Source organism: Actinia tenebrosa, unplaced genomic scaffold (assembly GCF_029948245.1).
Source record: "Actinia tenebrosa isolate PJP-AT-01 unplaced genomic scaffold, QUT_ActTen_1.0 PGA_scaffold12__29_contigs__length_12842862, whole genome shotgun sequence".
Classification (NCBI taxonomy): domain Eukaryota; kingdom Metazoa; phylum Cnidaria; class Anthozoa; order Actiniaria; family Actiniidae; genus Actinia; species Actinia tenebrosa.
Genome location: NW_028292572.1, coordinates 4,803,843 through 4,819,172, shown reverse-complemented (window position 1 = coordinate 4,819,172; position 15,330 = coordinate 4,803,843). Strand labels below are relative to the sequence as shown.

The following is a 15,330-nucleotide window of genomic DNA, read 5'->3' as shown; positions in this document are numbered from 1 at the left end:
GAGGTCCAGTTGTGCGTCTGTCTTCTTCAGCAGTGCGCTCCAGGAAAGCCCGGGGTCTGTGTAAAAATTCGCTGGGTCTAATCCGTATTAAGACATAGCCATCTTACGAAAGCTTTGGAAAACATCGGCTAGTAGGACAACGTCAGACAACAGGTAAACGTCGTGGTAATCCCCTATGTTCTTGCAGTCGTACTTTACCCAAACCTCCTGCGCGTAGGAGTATTCGGCGTCGGATATTCCCGCTTCATTTAGGGTGATGTAGAAAGACTCTTGAGGTGGAAGCTGTGTTTCTTCGAAGCGCTCCCAGCAATTCATGTATTCGTATGGGTACACTCCTTTTCTTTCCGCGCCGTATTCGTCGGAAATGGGGGAATCCTCATTGTATTTTGCAAGGTTGGCTAAGGAATCCGCCATGAATTGTTGGGAGTCTAGGAACTTTAGCTTACCTATCGTCACGGACATGTAACGCTCTTTGTTGTTGGGTATGCACTTTACTTCGTGACCCTCTACGCCTTGTAAAAGGAGGTGGGAGTCGTACCCGCGAAGATTGTGAAAGAATACGGGAATCTCCATGTTGGGGTCTATTCGGTGCCTACATTTCCAGTGCGCTGCGCCTTTATATTCACCAGTGATTTCACAGCAATCCATCACTTTGTCTGTGTAAAAGTCTTCCTCTAATGGCTCGCCGCAGTGAAAGCAGTGCGTGGATGGCTTGCCGGGCTTTTCTCCGTCTTTTGCATATCGCCCGCATGTGGGGTGCGCTTCTCCTAAGTAAGCCCCATCCTTATCCCAGGCTTTCTTTGCTCGGCGTCCGTACTTTAGAACACCTAGCTCACACACGTGGCACTTCTGTGCTGCGTGATATGCCTCTAACTGCTCTTTGGTTAACTTGGCCTTTTTCTTGTGTACTAAGCGCTGTCGGATGTATTCTTCCTCTTCTTCTAAAGCTGTGAGGAAATTCCGTGCGGCGTTAGGACCTCGGTAAAGCACTGGCTCATCCGCTTCGCCGTCGCAGCGAACAACTACGTAACCATATGAGCAAATCTCGTGTAGTCCTTTCTTTTGTGTGTTATCAGCTTCCTCATACTCATCGGTAATCAAGGACTCAAAGTCCGCGTAAATCACGTACGGCACTTTGTTTTGGCGTTTGTGGTCGTCGTATCGTAAATCTTTTCTTACTGGCAGCTGAATTCTTTGCACTGGCTCCTCGACAAATTTGGTCGTGTTTCTTCAATGCTTTTAAATCTTTAAATGGTAACAGGCAGGCATCGCAGTAAAACCTTTTGTGTCCGTCTTTACTATGCATGGCAAATAGACGGCTTGGCGACTTTACCCATGAGTAATGCTCACCGTGGTAGAAAAGGTGTATGCGCTCTCCTCTGTTACATGGAACATGTAGGGGAACTATAGTCTTTTCTCGGACACCATAAACATTTATAGCAAGCTCGTTTCGCTCTTCAAAGTCGGGTATGCATCGTATTTCCATTGGAAACTCTACGTCAGACCAATCTAGGTCGTCGTGTGGATACTTAGACGTTCTGAATGGATTTTGATTCACTGGATACAACGCTGATCGCAGTGCCCATTGAAAACACCTGTTATCTTTGTTACGCACACTGATAATTGCCTTCTTACCCTCTATGAAAGTTGGCAGTGGCACGTAAGAACCACCACGAGTCGGTACGTAACGGGCAATGCTAATCGTAGCACCCTTAATGGCTGTTACAGTCCATCCGGATCCTTCTCGGGTGTACTTGGCAAGTGATTCCGAAATTGGTTCGACTTGTGAGGACACCCTTTGATCCAAATCCGTCGACTCTAAGACTGTTAGCATTTTGGTGCGCAACCAAACTGTCGTTTCCGTTTCATCTTTCATCAAATTAACCTCCACCACAATAGATACTTTTGCGGCTCCTAACTCTTCTATACCTCTCTCTATCAATCGCTGTATGCGTCTCGCGTTCGTATTCCAATACCTCCGCAAATCTATCGCAGAACTGCCGGCGATGGCGTAAGTTTCGAAATTGTATTGCGAGTCCATTGTCTATATATAAGGAATATTTTTTGGAAGGCAACATGGAGAATACCCGTAGGATCATTCTTGACCCCATGAATGCCCGCTTTTTGAGACCCCTGTAATCCCCGGGGACCATTTTTGGTGTCGTAGCTTTTACTGCGTTTTTGGAATTTCATTACTACGCGAATTTGATTAACTCAGGGAATCATGGGGCAAGGTCGGGTAAATCAGGACTGGTATGCCCTATACTACTGAGAAGACATGCAACATCTTGAAATGGTACCATCTAAATTTGGAAATGTCCCTAGAAATTTAGTTCTTGCATATCAACAAAAGCTCTCTCAAGAGTATGTAATTAATGACTTTTCATGCACAGAGTTTCCAGCATTGCCTTTGGAGAGCGCTGTAGATAGGATTAAAAACAAAGTCAGCATCTGTTTACCACAAGAGAAACAGGCAAGCTTAGATTCTCTCATCATATCTCATGATAAAGCTGTTGAGCTGGAGAATGCAACTCTATCACAATTTGATAGTCAACTTTGGTTCTCTTTGAGAGAGAAACGCATAACTGCAAGTACGTTTGGACTTTTAGCAAAACGATTGTCAGGTTTTGAAAATCTTGTAAAACAAATGAATCCTTCGAGAAGGGTTGTGACTGCAGATATGCAGCGTGGTATAGACATAGAGGCCACTGCTGCCTCATTATATGCAAGCACTGCTAAGGATGGAAAAGTGAATTTGTATCCATCAGGACTGGTCATAAACCCTGCATGCCCCTGGCTTGGATGTACCCCAGACCGAAAGGTGTATGACATGGATGCAGAGGAACAAGATGACACGCCTTTCGGTCTTCTTGAAGTCAAAGTCGATAAAGAGGGTACAACTGACTTCAGTTCTGTACAGTATATGACTGTTGGACAAAATGGTAATCTACAGCTCAAACGAGCACATTATTACTACTACCAGGTACAGTGTCAGCTGGCATTAACAGGTCTACCATGGTGTGATTTTTTTAGTTTCATCAATGAACCAGTATTTCATTGTGAAAGAATTGTCTTTGATGAAGGATTTTTTGAGCAAAGTAAAGATAAAGTTGATCTTTTTTATTTTAATTATTTTCTAAAATAAATACAGCTGCAGTTCTGAAGAATTTAAAATTATTATATAAACTTACATGAAAGAATATGGTGACACTAAGAAATATTTATTGTTGTTCTGTTACTTGTTTGGTAATTACATTCACAATTCCATTACTGATAAGTATGAGTAGTATATATTATACTATTAGGTGTTGGTTTTGTCTCTTACATAACGAGCAACACGTTCTTAGCAACCAAAAGACCCGCAACTGATGGGCATCTTTTAGATGCCCATCTGTTGGGGGTCTATACATTCCCGCTTGAATATAAGTGATACTCCGATGACAGATTTTGTAAATGCATATGGTAATGCAATGTTAAAAGAATAGTAATACTTCGAGATTTCATCTTTCTTTTCTAATTTTATGGCATGATAAAACATTTTAAAAATAGATATGAGTTCAAATTTTGCATAGCTGCAATGCGCTATTATTCCAACACTACAACACTACTATACAATAATGTCGTGACCGAACGTTAGCAGCAGTAAGGGGGACTCGCGGAGGGGGTACCGGGAGGCCCGGGTATTACCCCCGCCAAGTACCATGCGAGTCCCGCGGGTATTACCCACGCGATGATTCCCTTACTGCTGCTGTGTTTACAAGATCTATGAAATATATATGCATGAATGTAAAGAGTTTGCTTATGACGTCTGTGTAAAGTGCTTGAAACCTAAGTTTGTTACCCCACCGCCAAGAAAGCTTGTTTGTTGTGGTAAAAAAATGCAAATAGAACATGACACGTCAGCACAGTGTTACGAGTGTGCTAAGAATATTCGTAATGCCGTATCAAATGCTACCAGAGAGCAATATTACGCCAATGGAGGTCGTAAGAAAAAAACACCTTATAAGAGAATAAAATACTTTAGGGACTGGATGAGTCATATCCAAGGTTATCGACCGGTATATTTAGACAACGAAGTAAAGAAGAAAATCATAGACCACTTAGAAGAGCCAACCCCGCAAAGTCTACGGAAAACGCTGAAAAAATTAAAGCTAGCAAAGCTATTCCCTATCTTTTGCCTGAAATTACCGGTAAGTCTATTCCTGAGGTTTCTGATATGACAAGAGCCGAGTGGATGTTTTGTCGGTTGAATAAGGATATTCCATATTACCCTGACGTAATCTACGAAATATTTTACAAAAAAGACCCCAACCACCACCTGTTAGGATGGATTCCGAGAAAATAAAAATGCAAAACTGGCGTTGCCAGAAACCCCACTGGGGATAGCTTGGTGTTCTGCGTGATACATTTCTCAGTGGGTTTTTTTTACATTTTGGGCTTACGGGGCTTATTTCATCCCGCACCAGAGGCCTTCTAGTACGCACATATATCTTTCTTCTTTTCTTTCTTTCTTTCTTGAATTGTACATTTTAGGCTTACGGGGCTTATTTCATCCCGCGCCAGAGGCCTTTTAGTACACACATATATCTTTCTTTCTTTCTTGAATTGTATTTTTTATCTTTTTTTTTTACGGTTGCTTTAAGTGGGGGAGGCTTTTTTTTTTTACTCACAGCAACCGGTCCAAATGCGTCTGCAGCGAGGCTTGAACTCGGGACTCTGGGCCTCCTCAGATCCAAAGTCCGCGATCACAAGCGAACGCCAGACACACAGGACGCTTACGTATGTAAAAATTATTTTATTTAATCTGCATAATTTCTAGACTGTCGCTCAATATGTAAATAGAATCCTGTCACGCTCTTTTCAAAGTAAATATTTACTGAGCGAGCTTTCTTTCAAGCTCCTCTTTTGCCTCCTGGTAGATCTTTTTCCGTGTCTCTTCGGATAAATCTTTTACGACTGTTTTTTTGTTTCTTATGTCCGACTTTAATTTCTCGTATTTCTCCTCTTCGGCCAGAATAAGCGAGAATTCTACGTCGTCTATCTTTCTGTCACGCAAAGCCTTTGAGACAAGGTCAGTAACTGTATTTACTTTAGCCCTTGGCAGGGCTATTGTCGTGTCATGCTTGGATATTTTGCTTGACAACTGTTTCATAATGCCCGTAGCAACAACCGAAATAATACCACAGGCTGCCCCAACGCCGGCCAAAGGAACTCCAACAATTATTCCCGGTCCAGTAAGCGAAGTAGCAACGCCAGAGCCCGTTAACACAGCAGATATGGATCCTGAAGTTATCGAAATCTTATGTAGCGTACTCCGTGCTCTGACGTATTTCTTCCTAACTTTTTCATAGTGTTTTGTCTGCCCTTCCTAGTAAGCCAGGATTAAGTTTGCCTTATTAAGGCGAAAGTTTTCAGCGTTTAGTTCGTTAGGTTCCTTAGGAAGTTCAGGATAAAGTGGAGGTGCTGATGGTATAACATCCATTATATACACTAATGTACGACGCTTTTGGGAATGACATTGAGGAGCAGCGACATCACGACAACCGGGATTATGCTAACTGGAGGGCCTTCAGGAAGATGTTTCCGCATGCAGACGCTAGTAAGTTTGAGCGCAGACCCGATGGGATTTACTTTAACGGCGAAAGAATGTACAGCAATGCGGACTTGGAGCCAAAGCCGACTGCAAAGGCGACTGCGAAGGCGACCGCCAAGCATCCTAAGACGTTAGAAAGGCAACCTAATTTTCCAGAGAATCTATTACCGGCAACCCAGAATTACCCATTTTACGACATTAAAGGCGGAGCGGATGACTTTGCTAAAATGGTTACCTCCTTAGAAATCCCCGTGGGTCCTACCACCTTCAAGAAAAAAGTCAGAGACATCTTCAGAGAAACTGCCATGAAACATAACTCAGGGAAAGAATCCAGAGAATGGTTATCAGGTCCCAACATGCGGTATTGGCCGCAGCAGTTAAGCTTTGCTGTCTGGGCTGCTACCAAAGGATGTGGCATAGCCGCGGACATGTTCCATATTCCTTTCCTAAGATTCCACGTTGCTTTTACTATTCGTAGGATATTGTTTGAGTTAGGAGCGCCGCTTCCTGGTGACACTGTCTTTAACCCAAAGGATAACAAATATGACAAAGTCGCATGCGAGCGATTAAGGAATGAGTTTAAGCTTACCAACCCTGATTTTCGCAACAAAGAGGGTGCCGCCCATGGTTTAGGAGAAACTTACACCTATGCTTCGTATGTTGGTGCCACCATAGAAACGCCGGGCATGGGATATCCTAGCTCTTACGAATTCTCAGACTTAGGAGGCAGCGGAACAAAGGGTAATCTAATCTACTTTATTCAAAGCAAAGAGAAGTATCCTTGGCCGCCTTTCTTTGCCGCAAAGGGCATTGGACTGAAAAACCTAGCAAGGATTAACCGCAGCATTGAAGCCTTCGTTTACTGCATTCTAGGAGCACAGGTTAGCACTCGCAGCCCCATCGTAGATGCCAGTGCTGCGTCGCAGGAAACACAACAAGTATTCCATGTCCTCTTCGAAAGCGCTGTTATCGAGAATGAGATCTCTAAGTCAGTTCAAAGGTATCAACTTGCGGTGCAGCAATCTAAAGTGCGGCTAGATTATGCCTTGAGTCCTGGTTGTTGGGTAATGCCAAGTAATTTGGTTATCGACGCCAATTCCGTCGTGGGTTATAACAACAAGCTGCAGCGAGCTACTAAGGATATGAAGTTTGGGGTGAAAGACGTGAACTCTGATACTACCAAGGGCATTCCTCACTTCGTAGAGGAGCCAAAAAAGTCACACGAAACGAAGCTACCCGTAGTTAAGAAACCATCAAAGAAGGCCCATGTTATGCCTACGATACCCGAGGAATATGACCATAACTTATTAAAAGCCGGCCTAGCAGCTGCAAGCATTGGTCTGAGCTATTATATATGGCGATGAACAACCCCTACGTAGCTGGAGTAGATTGTGTCTATACGACTTACACAGGCGAGAAAAAATACACCCAGGCATCTTGGGCGGACGTCACCGGGATGTCCGTGGATTTGAACTACTCAGGAAAGAAGCTGATAATATGCAGTCTTTCTTTAGGAGCTGTTAGTAATGCAAACGTAGGATTTCGTTTCTGCGACGACAATGGAGTATTGCAGCCCATGCGCGCGAAGACAAACAACAGAGAGCCTACGCATTTCTCAGTAGAGCCGCCAACGAATAGCGGCGAGAATCTTTCCGTTTGGACTTTTCACCTAGTTGCCGAGTGCCATGAGAAAGTAAAGCTGCAAATGCGCGTAGATGACACCGGGAGCGTTTGCATAAATAGCATAGAAAATCAAAGGGATACGGTCTATAACCACATGACCATCAGCGCTTTGACGGTAATAAGTCTTTAGAAGGGAATTTATTTGCTGAAATATATGAATCCATACGTGAGGGAAACGCGCTATACCCATCGCTTAGATGAAGAGGGATATGACAACGGTGCCTGGCATGATGTTGGAATGTGGGTTGAAGTTGGGGGAACTGCATTGGTCATTTGCACTATTAGCATTAATGCAAATACGCATGCAAATGTGGGGTTTAGGCTTATCGATGAGAATGATAAGCCCCTGCTTCCTTATCGAACTTCAACAAACGCTAGGAAAGTTACCCATTTTTCGATGGAGCCCTGCACAAGGTCCGCTGAAGACCTAACGCCAGTGACTTTTCATATGCTAGCCAATTGTAAATATGCTAAGTTGCAAGTCACTTCTGATGACGGCAAGTTTGGGATAAATCGCATAGGTCGTAAGCCTACGAATGCAGCCTGGAGTCATAAACCCATTTCTACCATGAGCGTGTTGCCGTTGGTTCCGAATTAACAGGGCGGCGCTAATACTGTCTTTCATTATCCTCAAAGCAGGGCACAGCCCGATGAGAAGGACAAGAAATCATCTAATCGTCTTAAGAAGGACCACCCCGATAGCAACAACTAAGATCCAAATGTTATTCCCCACGAACTTCAACAGTTCGCCGCCGGCCCTAAGTGCCAGGCCAAGAATGCTACCAAGCAGCCCAGGCCAGCCGGCTGCCATCTTTTCCCCTAAGTCCGTCAAACCAGAACCCAGTTTTTTTACGCCCGCGCCCGTGGCCTTAAGCGCGGAGCGGATAAGATTACTCCTACTACGCTCGAAATAGCGACCGCAAATGCCAGCGGAATACCATACTTCAAAAGGGCTCTTTTTACCTTTTCCTTGGTGGTAAGCCCCAACTCCTTTTCCAGGTTGTCCTTTTGCGCCTGTAATTCCGCAAGGCGCACCTCATGGGCTTCTAAATTCTTTTGAGCAGCCTCCCTTTCCTCTTCGGGACGAGCCTGGTCATTGATTATTTCCTGCTGCCGCTCTATTTGCCCCTCCAGGTCTTCAATAGCCTGGCTCATTTGTCTGTTTTGCTCTTCTTTAGTGTTAATTTCGGCAACCAACAGCCGTTCCTCCAAAGAGCCGGCTATGGTGACATGCAAGTTTTTGGCTTCTTCCTTGCTCATGTCCAGGTCTTGCAGGGCGAGCTCGAAGGCCTTTCGAACTTAGTCTCTTTCACGTAGGGCATCGTCTCTTTGTTCTCTCATTCTTATTACTTGCTGACTTTTGTCGTCAAGTTCTCTTTTATGAGCATCGGCAAGTAGTTGGTTTTGTTTCATATATTCTTCTTCCCTTTCCTCCAACGTTTCTTGCAGGCCCTTGGCGCGTTTTTCTAACGCAATTTTTTCGTTTAGGGTTTCCAATCTTTCTAAGTCGCTCCTGGTAGCCTCTTTGAAGCCTCTTAATCTTGCGACGTCGGCCTTTGCTAAACCAGTATCATCGAAGAGAAGTTGTGGTTTAGTCCAACGGTCATCATTGGGATATCTCATGTTTTTAACGCTTATGAGGACTTTGTTTCCGCGTTCTGTGAGCCTTACGTCGTTAGCCTCGAAATGGGGATAGCGTTGCCTTAGCTCTTGCGTTGCCCACTCTACGGTTTCCCGCGCGGTTGCTCCCTGCTCGTCTATGTTTCGAAGTTCCAAGTACTCAGGGACGGGGCTGCCGCGGTTCTTTGATTGCCACATGCGATTCAAGGCTGCCTTGAAGTTTTTCCAACTATTGCCATACTTGCTTGCCAAGGCCATGTCGTAAATTAGGGGGTTGGTCTCCGTGCTTTTAGTCCATGCATCGTATTCCTCGTCGTTAATGTCGACTTGGCCTTCTTCGGTAAGGGGGTCAAAAACCGTTCCTTCTACTTCCATTATATATGATAAGCTCAAAGTTAAACCCCAACGTATTACCTAAGCAGGTTGGTGGACTAAAGGCAGAACGCGCCTTTCACCGGGTTACCTTTACCCCCAGCAGCGTAAAGCCAGGAGAAACCTTGTATGTAGGCGTACCCCGCCTAACGGATAACCTAGTGTTGGTTCCTGGCACCTTGGCTTTAAGGTTGGACCTAGCGGTGCAACCCAGCACCAAGGACAAGCGCCATACCGTCAATAACGTAGGTAGGAACCTCGTCTCTAAGATGAGAATAAAGTTTGCCGGGGAATCCCTCTTGGACTTGAATAGGTACGATTTGTACACCACGTATAAGGATCTGTGGCTAACAGCCTTTGACCGTGCACAAAAGATAGAGCAGGGAATTGGCAGCGTTATCCTTCGTAAGCTTCGCAGTGATACCAACCCAGCGCCTACGGACTCCAGCGGAGCAACCGCAGTAGCAGACGCAACAAGGGTAAAGACCGCCTATGGTAGCAAGTACGTTATCCCTTTGGATTTCGAAGTGATTACGAACCATGGTGCGTACTACCCCAGACAGTTATCCGAGTTACAGTTTGAAATAACCTTGGCGGACACTACGAACGTCAGTGGAGGCATGGACAGCGCAATTAGTGGATCCGTTCACCCCTATTCTATCACCAACTTAGAGCTGCAGTACGAGACGGTATACAGCGAAGAGCTGGCCCGTAGCGCTGGCATGGAATATAGCGCCGAAAAAGCATTCCTTTACGACCACGTAGTGATGTACAAGACGTTTAGCTTTCTGGACAAGACGGACGAGGTTATCCATCACAGTATTAACCTCCCACGAAGAAGTCTCACGGGGTTAATGCTGGTGTTTGCCAAACCCTACGAGGCTGGTAAGCGCGACTCCGAAGCGTTCCACAACCCCAACATTACTAACGTGGGGGTGAATGTCAACGGCGTTCCAAACAAGGTCTACTCCCAGGGAATAAAACGCGCAGACGTGCACAGGGAGGCAATGCGTAAGTTTGGCGACCAAATTAGCCCTGAGGAATTCTTTAAGGATAAATATGCGCTGTGGATTGACATGCGCACGACGAACGATGAATCTATGCACGGTTAGGGTCTTCGGCTGGTAAACACTCAAGACGGCATCACTTTGGAGATCAAGCGCACAAAGAATTCCTCCGCAGGCGACGGCGACAAGATAAACCGCTACGTCTTCGTCGTGTCTGACGCACAGTTGAGCGTAGAAATGAATCAACTTAAGAGCGTCGCATATTAATTTGCTCACCGACTTCGTTCCTCAGTCATTCTAGAGGCGCAGCGGATGAATCGATGATAAAATATTTCCAATATATACGATGCTACGCGTATTTGAAAATAACGGCACCAAGCTGCGATACATAGTGCAAGGCGAAACTTTGTACTTTAAGGCGAAGGAAGTGGCAACCGCGTCAGGATATGAACGCACAAGAGATGCAATTAGGGATCACGTTTCTGATAAATACAAGAAAAGGTTGGATGAAGTAAGGGGGGTCACAAACCACCGCGCCCTTAATGAACAGCCACAGTCCGTGTTTATAACCGAGCCTGGCTTGTATCAATTGATATTTAGCTCCACGCTGCCAAAGGCCGTGGAGTTTCAGGATTGGGTCTTTGAGGAAGTCTTGCCAGCATTAAGGAAGACCGGTAAGTATGAGATAGAGCTGCGCTTTGACGGCCCCAACAAATTGATATTCAAAATCGAGAATGAGTTTGACTTACATAGGAAGGTGGTAAATTACATCCGCCGCTTTTACCCACAAATGCTCATAGCACCCGGCCTAGGCGAACTGCAGGATTCGGACGGCAAGCGTATAAAGTGCTGGCAGAAGGGCTACCAACGCGGCCAGCCTGATCTGCTTATTTTGAACGCCCATAAACATTACCGTGGATTCTGCATCGAGTTAAAGACTCCGAAAGGCAACGGGGTATTGTCTGAGGATCAGCGCCGCCTCTTAAACGGCTACGAGGAAAATGGATTTAAGGTGCTCATTAGCAACGACTACGACAGCATCTGCAGAGCCATCGCGGAGTATGCGCGTGGAATTCGCCTGCCTTGTAGGTGGTGTTGCAAGCGCTTTAGGAACACGGACACTTTAAAGACGCACTTAAAGATATTCCATAGGATATATGGCATTTGAGGCTGTGAGGCAGATACACTGGCGAGACTTAAAGGAGGGCGTTACCTACGAAATAAAAAATTACGTAGCCTTTGAAGATATTGACAGGCTACGGTTGTTATTGGCGCACGAGGGTGTCACGTACAGCCTGTGGGCGCCGGATCGCGTTCGTTACGTCATCGAAGGACAGGAGTTCACGCATCTGAGGTCGTATGGGAAGAAGGATGGCCGCTGAGCCTTTGACGTCGCAAAGTGCGTCCTTCCTTCGCCTCTATGTGGTTAGGCGCATTCAAAATAGGGTCGTCGGCAGTCGTATCTCTGCTCGGCGACTCTTTTTAACGATGCAGTCAGCAGGGGGTTCGCATGTAATACAGTCCATATATTCAAAGATGAATGTTAAATGGCGGTTAAGACTTTGTTAAGGAAGGTCGGAAATCCTCCTAGAAACCATCCCAGAATGTTAAATGGTGATTAAGACTTTGTTAAGGACCCCATCAAACTCCTTTGAGAAATGCCTCAGAATGTTAAGCTGAGGTTAAGTTTTTGTTAAGGGAGGTCGGAAACGTTTTCAAAACATGCCTCAAAATGTTAAGCTGAGGTTAAGACTTCGTTAAGAGACAGTTGAATATGTGTTCCTCCTCTCCTACACATCCACATCTCCCACACTGCTGCCTCCAGTATTCCCTGTTAGTCCATGGGACGTCTTCTAACTCGTCAAAACGGGGTAGCGTCCTACTTATCTTCCTAAAGTAGTCTATTCGATTCCTTAGGTAATCATCTTATTGTTCACAACGACTCATCAGATCGCCGCACTGGTAACAATCCACTCCTTCCAGATCGTACTTCTCTGCAAAGAATTGGTATTGCTTCTCGTGTCTTTTTTTATGTGTCTGAAGACGTTGGCGGCTACTAAGGACCTTAGCACAGTAATTACATTCCGTTGTTCTACGGCAAACCCCCTTTTTGACATGCTGCTGCAGCTTCTGAAGAGTGCTGAACTCCCTATTACAGTGATTGCAGACCTTACTAATTGGCTTCTTTGTGCAAACCCCATGCCAAACATGGTATTGCAGTCTTTGCTTGGTACTAAATACCTTCTTACATTTCAAGCAGTCCATATATGCTTAACAATATTTTAACCTCCATTTAACATTCTGAGGCATCTTTTGGAGAAGTTTCCGACCTTCCTTAACAATACTTTAACCTCCATTTAACATTCTGAGGGGGTTTCTGGGAGGGTTTCCGACCTTCCTTAACAATAATTTAACCGCATCTTAACATTCTACATGGGATATCTCATGAAATCCTTAATGGAATCTTTCGCCCAACCTGCCATCGTTATCAGCGCGCCAAACCGCTCTGCGCGCTTCAGACCGCACATTTCCTCATATAGCTCCTTTACGCGTCCATTCAACCGATCTATTTCCTCCCTTTGCATTTCGACCGTCCTCTCCAAGTCTGACTTTTCTTTGACGACGTTAACCATTGCTTTTACTGCTTCCACGGGCTCCATTTATATACCAGCAAATAAATGTGCTTCTAGTTCGGCAAGCAAGTATGCCTCTAGTGGATTTCGTAAGAAATCCTAGTATATGATGAACCCAGATCACGTGCCTTGTAACGCTCTGATAGTAGGACCCACCGGCTGCGGAAAGACCCAATTCGTAGTAGAGCAGCTATTAGGGCCCTTTAGATACCGTTTCGACTACATAGTGCTACTTTGCCCCACCTACGTGAATAACCGCACCTGGACGGGCGTAGGCGCGAAAGATGACGACTTCTTCGTGGATATCTTAGACCCTAACGAGTTATCTGCACATCTTAAGTTCTGGCATAACAAATTCCCTAAAGATACGCAAACCTTGCTCATACTGGATGACATTGCCTTTGTCGACGACGTAAAAAGACGCACTTCAGAGCTCGTTAAACTCGCCTTTAGCGGCAGGGATGACAATATTAGCGTTTGGTTGCTCTCGCAGCAGCTTACCAGCGTCTCTAAGCCCTTTAGGGAAAACATAGGTTCGCTTGTCGTATTTTATACTCCAAGTAAGAGTGATCTGGAAACCATCTTAAGCGACTATGGCGGCGAGATATCCAAGGAACAGTTACACGAATACATGCGGCATCTAAAGACGCACCAACATTCCAAGATGATCTTCTCTTTGAGGTTTCCCTATTCCATAAAGATATATGGAGATTGAGCAGTTGATAGATGAAGTCCCCACACAGCTAGACGAAAGTACGTAACCTCAAGGAACAACTTAACGTCCTTGTGTCTTCGTGGAAGTGCAAGGAAATGATACGCAAGGAACTTACCCATGAGCAGGTCAATAAGTTGTCCGACGAGGAAATTAAGAAGTTCCATAAGAGGTACGAGGCCGCCCTTGCAAGTAAGACCACGGATGCCGTAGCAGACTCCGCTATCAAGTTGGCCACCAAGCTCCTTGGACTTGCGCTGCCCATAGACGACGTGGAGCAACGGCATAAGGATATAAAAGATGACTATGTCATATCCCAAGAACTTAAGATAACCTGCGGGTGGTTGTCTTTGAAGTGTGGTAAGTTAATGGCAGTCGCCTCCGCGGCACTTCACGTAGCTCAGCATGTCGACTTGAAGGAGGTACTAGGTTCCTTCGGAACATCTTGGAAGGACTTTAAGAAGGACAGGGAAGTCGAAAGGGTATTCGAGGCGGCACTTGCCGAGGTACCTGATCAAGTACCTAGTTAAGTCATCCACGGGAGTTACTCAGGTTACCTTAAGTACCTAGTCAAGTCATTCATAAGTACTTATCAAGTCGCCCTTAAGTACTTATCAAGTCCTTACCCAAGTCATCCATAAGTTACTTATCAAGTCCTTCAAGTCCGTAGTATAAATGAGTGAACCAGAGTCGAAGGTAGAGCAGCCCCAAGAGGAGCAAAAGATTGCCAAGGCTAAATCTCCAGGCAGAGTTGCCGCGGGGAAGAAGCTCGCGGAGATGAACAGGAAGAACAAAGCCAAAAAAGAAGAAAAGGTGGAGGACGAAGGCGAATCCTTTATTAATCCGGGCTACGTAATTGGCGCGTTGGGAGTTGCTATAGCAGCAGGCAGCCTCTACTTACAATGGCGGGCAACGAAGCCGAAAGTAGAACCCGTACATGTGACGCAGGAGCCTAGAAGCAAAATACCCGTAATGGAATAACCTTCTCGCTCTGTAATATAATGTCAACCGCCTTATTGAAAACTGTTGAAGAAGCAGCTATTATTACTTCCATTGTTGCGGGTATTGGTTGGGGAGGTAAGAAGGTGCTCAAAGACGACTTTACTGAAGACCCAAGCAAGAGCTTCGCTAATTTTGCTAAGATGACCGCTGCCGTGGGTGGGGCTATCATGGTAAAGGATTACCTACGGAAGGAAAAGTACATCCCTAATGTATAATGGCTGCTATGATAGGAGGTTCACTAATTGCTGCTTTAGCATTTACTGGCGCCAGTTACGCAGGTAAGTACATAGAAAAAGCGGTAACTGGTGGAAGTAGTCTCGAAGCCGAAAGAAAAAGACACGACTTAGCGCTGGAAAAGTATCAAAGGGACGTGGCGGCTTGGAATGAAAAAAGACAAGCTTACAGGGATTGGTTGGACAAGAACTACCAAGACAAGATGCAGGCGGATAAGAACTTCGAAAATACAGACTACACCTTTAAGCTCTATGCGCAACCACACCCCGCGGCATCGACGAGGTTAAAAAAGCCTCAGTTTAAGAATTACTACTAGCCTTCTAAGAAACAAAAAGACAATGAGCTGGTATTTGTAGGAGTTGCAGGGCTGGCGGGAGGCGTAGCTTTGGCATACTTAGTCTAAGCAGTGGCGCCTTTGGTGCCTAGAATATAATGATCGTCTTTTTGGAAAGCGACAAGAATGACTTTACCACT

At 45.3% G+C, this 15,330-nt stretch overlaps 1 protein-coding gene across 1 annotated transcript; it reads right to left on the bottom strand.

Annotated features, from left to right (window-relative positions):
* Positions 1-87: 87 nt before the first annotated feature.
* Positions 88-2,041, bottom strand: LOC148912058 (uncharacterized). The gene is made up of 2 exons (XM_089027933.1): positions 1,180-2,041; positions 88-1,022 (listed from the first exon to the last, which is right to left on the bottom strand). Exons 1-2 carry the CDS (start codon positions 2,039-2,041, stop codon positions 88-90), a joined length of 1,797 nt encoding a protein of 598 aa, XP_088884059.1.
* Between the last annotated feature and the right edge of the window lie 13,289 nt (positions 2,042-15,330).

What these genes read in the sequence shown, in the direction of transcription:
- LOC148912058 (XM_089027933.1), bottom strand. Translation starts at nt 2,041, where the DNA reads ATGGACTCGCAATACAATTTCGAAACTTACGCCATCGCCGGCAGTTCT. An exon ending in TGCAAAGAATTCAGCTGCCA is followed by an intron (nt 1,023 to 1,179) that starts GTAAGAAAAGAT and finishes ATGGTTACGTAG; the next exon opens with TTGTTCGCTGCGACGGCGAA.